At 41.4% G+C, this 1,701-nt stretch overlaps 1 protein-coding gene across 1 annotated transcript; it reads left to right on the top strand.

Annotated features, from left to right (window-relative positions):
- Positions 1-149: 149 nt before the first annotated feature.
- On the top strand, positions 150-1,044 carry LOC110094618 (subtilisin-like protease SBT1.2; the record flags this gene model as incomplete). The annotated part of the gene is made up of 1 exon (XM_020819883.2): positions 150-1,044. A coding segment is annotated over exon 1 (730 nt), but the record flags the coding sequence as incomplete, so codon positions are not given.
- Positions 1,045-1,701: the final 657 nt, after the last annotated feature.

A 1,701-nucleotide genomic window follows, 5' to 3' on the forward strand; every position in this document is an offset into this window, starting at 1 on the left:
TATATTGAATCACAGGTAAAATCGTGATATGCGAGGCTTGCCTAGTTAAGGATGAGGAAAAAGGAAAGGCGGCATACCTAGCCGGTGCGGATGGCATGATCGTATTAAATCAACCTGCCCAAGGGCACACCACTTCTTCTCCTGCTCACATTCTGCCGGCATCAAATATCGGCCACCCGGCAAGAGTTGAAATTTTGGACTACTATTTCAACAACCAACCCTATGCATTTGCGAGCATACACTTCCAAGGCACCAAATTCGGATTCATTCCCTCCCCAGCTGTCGCATCCTTCTCCTCTCGCGGGCCAAGCCGCATGAATGGCGGGATCATCAAACCCGACGTGCTTGCTCCTGGAGTCAACATTTTGGCCGCATGGCCAAGAGATGTTGGCCCTAACCCAAATCCATTGGCGACCCACACGTTCAACTTTGAGAGTGGAACCTCCATGGCCACGCCGCACGTATCTGGGATTGTGGCATTGGTGAGAAGCAAGCATCGCGGGTGGACCCCTGCAGAGATCATATCAGCGATCGTGACGACTGCAGTAGACTCATGGTCGAATTCCGGCGATCTCATTGTCGACGATAACTCTTACAAAACTGCTGGGATATACGCCACGGGGGCTGGTCAGGTGAACCCAACCAGGGCGATGGACCCAGGCCTTGTGTTTGGGCTCACCTTAAACGACTATATTGGATATCTTTGTGGCCTTGGGTATAATGACCAAGAGGTTTCGTTTACAATCGGAAAACAAACGAGCTGCAATGGTGTTCAATATCTAACCGCATCTCAACTTAATTATCCATCAATTGCGGTCAATTTTACAAGGTCAGTGACGAGTCAAACAGTGAGCAGGACGGTGAAGAATGTGGGGGATGCGAGAGAGGACTACTCGGCTAAGATTACTGAGCCCCTAGGGGTAACAATTTATCTCTCCACTTATAAGCTTCAATTTACGAGGTTGAATCAAGAAGAGAGCTACAGCATCTACTTTGCCTTGAACGGTGCTTATCCGAGCCAGGGGAGTGACATGATAGGAAGAGGTAAGATTGTGTGGTATTCGGGCAAGCATGTGGTGACCACACCGATTGCTGTCAGGTTCACATAATTTATCGGTTCATGCATGCATGCTAAATATAATAAATGTTTGAGTGTGATAAAAAAAAATAAAGTTCATAACAAATATATATAAGAGATCGAACTACAAAAAGTCTATTTATTAGTACTTTAATTTATTAAATAAAATATGCATACAATGGTTCAATTATGCTTACCTTCTCTCTAATATTTATCTGCTTTCACATCGCATACGATATTGATGATGTTCTTTTTGAGGAGAAAGTCGTCATCTTTCTAATAAATTCTGATGAGACTAACAAGCAGATCATGCACTCCAGCTTTGAACAATCAACGAATAGAATCGTTTAATAAGTTCTTCATAGAAGCATAATTTAAATTCAGCAAAATTCTTTTTATCATTATTAGCAGGGCTAATGTTTTTTTTTTAAATTAAAAAAATAGGAACCACTACTTTTCTATAAAATTTTTTATTTATCTATCCAAAGATAATCAATTTTACACTTTGGCTTCGTTTGGGACGACTTTGTTATTACTTTTTAAAGCAGCATTCTAGTACATTTCTTCAATTTGAAATTTTTTGTGCTAGAAATTTGCTTTAGAAAGCAATAAAAAGATTGTCT

This window comes from Dendrobium catenatum, unplaced genomic scaffold (assembly GCF_001605985.2).
Source record: "Dendrobium catenatum unplaced genomic scaffold, ASM160598v2 original_scaffold_163083, whole genome shotgun sequence".
Taxonomy (NCBI): domain Eukaryota; kingdom Viridiplantae; phylum Streptophyta; class Magnoliopsida; order Asparagales; family Orchidaceae; genus Dendrobium; species Dendrobium catenatum.